This window comes from Cynoglossus semilaevis, unplaced genomic scaffold (assembly GCF_000523025.1).
Source record: "Cynoglossus semilaevis isolate Cse_v1.0 unplaced genomic scaffold, Cse_v1.0 scaffold1624, whole genome shotgun sequence".
NCBI lineage: Eukaryota > Metazoa > Chordata > Actinopteri > Pleuronectiformes > Cynoglossidae > Cynoglossus > Cynoglossus semilaevis.
In genome coordinates this window covers 1-1842 of record NW_007585528.1, presented here as the reverse complement: position 1 = coordinate 1842, position 1842 = coordinate 1, and the positions used below count along the sequence as shown (strand labels likewise).

The 1842-nt window shown below is 36.9% G+C and overlaps 1 protein-coding gene across 1 annotated transcript; it reads right to left on the bottom strand.

Moving 5' to 3' along the window:
• Positions 1 to 259: 259 nt before the first annotated feature.
• Positions 260 to 1542, bottom strand: LOC103399084 (1-phosphatidylinositol 4,5-bisphosphate phosphodiesterase beta-1-like). Its single transcript, XM_008337828.2, has 3 exons — positions 1264 to 1542; positions 633 to 797; positions 260 to 553 (listed from the first exon to the last, which is right to left on the bottom strand). The coding sequence occupies exons 1-3, from the start codon at positions 1408 to 1410 to the stop codon at positions 401 to 403; spliced, it is 465 nt and encodes a 154-aa protein (XP_008336050.2). The 5' UTR covers positions 1411 to 1542; the 3' UTR covers positions 260 to 400.
• Between the last annotated feature and the right edge of the window lie 300 nt (positions 1543 to 1842).

The window sequence follows — 1842 nt, the reverse complement described above, 5'->3', positions numbered from 1 at the left end:
CTATAGTAGGGCTTTGATAAAAAAAATCGACTCGAAGAAGGGTCGACATCAGTCAACCTTTTATCATTAACTTAACTTAGTCAGAATCACTTCATAAAATGGGCATTAACTTTATTCTGTGCGGAAGGAACATTTAAACATGTATTTATTTAGTAAAGGACGGTGCACATTTGACATCAAACATGTCAAGATTTAGGAAAAATGTGAATTTTATGCAAAATAACAATGATTTTTTTTTTTCAAAAACAGCAACAGCATTTCTTTCCTTGTTATTAATGGAGTTTTTGGGATCAGTAGATTGAAATAAACACTGTCGGCCGACAGTCTCTGTTTTGAACTGTTGATATCAGCTAAACGCTTAAAGCTAAAACCAAGTGACTCAAATTCAATAGTGAAAATATTAAACTATGGACAGAGAAATGGAACAAAAGATAATAAATAAACAAAAAATACCAGGTCTTATAGCCAAGACGGGAATGATCCTATGGCCGATAAACTTTCCTCCTTCCTCATAAGCTGCGATTCTCAGCGAGGCCAGGGTTGGAAGGATCACCTGTTCAGAGACAAGTCAAAGACAATAGAACATTAACCCTTGCCTTGCTATTTTAGTATTTTTTCCACTACGTTGTCACCTTCTTGAAGATGATTGGTTCTTCATCCCACACTGGGTTGATGGCGTTGTTCTGAGAGGTTTTCGTCTTCAGTGCTTTCCTCTTGGTGTCTGCAGGTAGTCCAAACATCTCAACCTCCACGTACACACCCACCCGCCGCTCAGTCAAGAACTGGCCGGAAATCACCTGGACGTACGGGGACAAACGATAACCATAAGACATTGTTACAATAGATAATGTGATTCATCTTCATCTAAGTGAATTAAGTCATACAGTCATTAGTAGGGATGTCCGATATTGACTTTTTGTCGATATCAGATACGTCGATATTGTCCAAATTCTTAATTTCCAATTCCAATATCAACCGATACTGATAATAAAATGAGCTGCAATGCTGCCATCTAGTGACTGTCACTTTCATATACAGCCGTTTTTCCCAAAACTATTTTTAGTGTACACATATTTTTGGCAAAACCCAGGCATTGCCATATCGTTTTCATTATCGCAGGAAAGACCGATAACGATTCTTACAGATATTGCATCATTTTGCTTATATCAGGCCGATAACATCAGCCGGCCGATATTATCGGACATTCCTAGTTGTAAAGTTTTCACTTTCACTACATTAAATTCTAGGCCTTCAAACTTTTACCTTCACAGAGAGCATGTTTGCTACAATGCCGTCCACGGTGTTCTCCGTGAAGGGGTCAAAGTGCTTGTCCGGCCTCCTCATGAACTCAGGCTTCAGTCTGTAGCCACTCCGACCGTTGTATTCAAACATGGAGAGATTCAGCTGCATAGATAAATCTGGAACAGATTATAGATACGCATGGGTCAAAAAGGTTGAAGGGTGCATTTTACACCCTACACATATGAAGCAAGGTGAATGGGTTACTTTGGGCTAATGTGTTTTTACTGATTACCTTAATATATATTGGCTAATAACTTGTTGTGCTATTACACCAATTTGGCACAGATACAATGGGAACAACAAAAATTCAGGTCCAGTTCCTAACAGTGCGGAAAAGTATAGAAAAAAATTGAATATGCTGTATATGGAAGTAGGTCTTAAACCTTAAATAAGACTAAGGGAATTTCAATCTCCACATTTTAAAAATTATAATTCATTATTCTTGATCATTATTTATTTCTATTTATTTAAGGATTTTTATTCCCTTCTTGTTTTAAGGTCCTTATAAAAAATACAAATTAAACATTTTAAGAGAGTTAA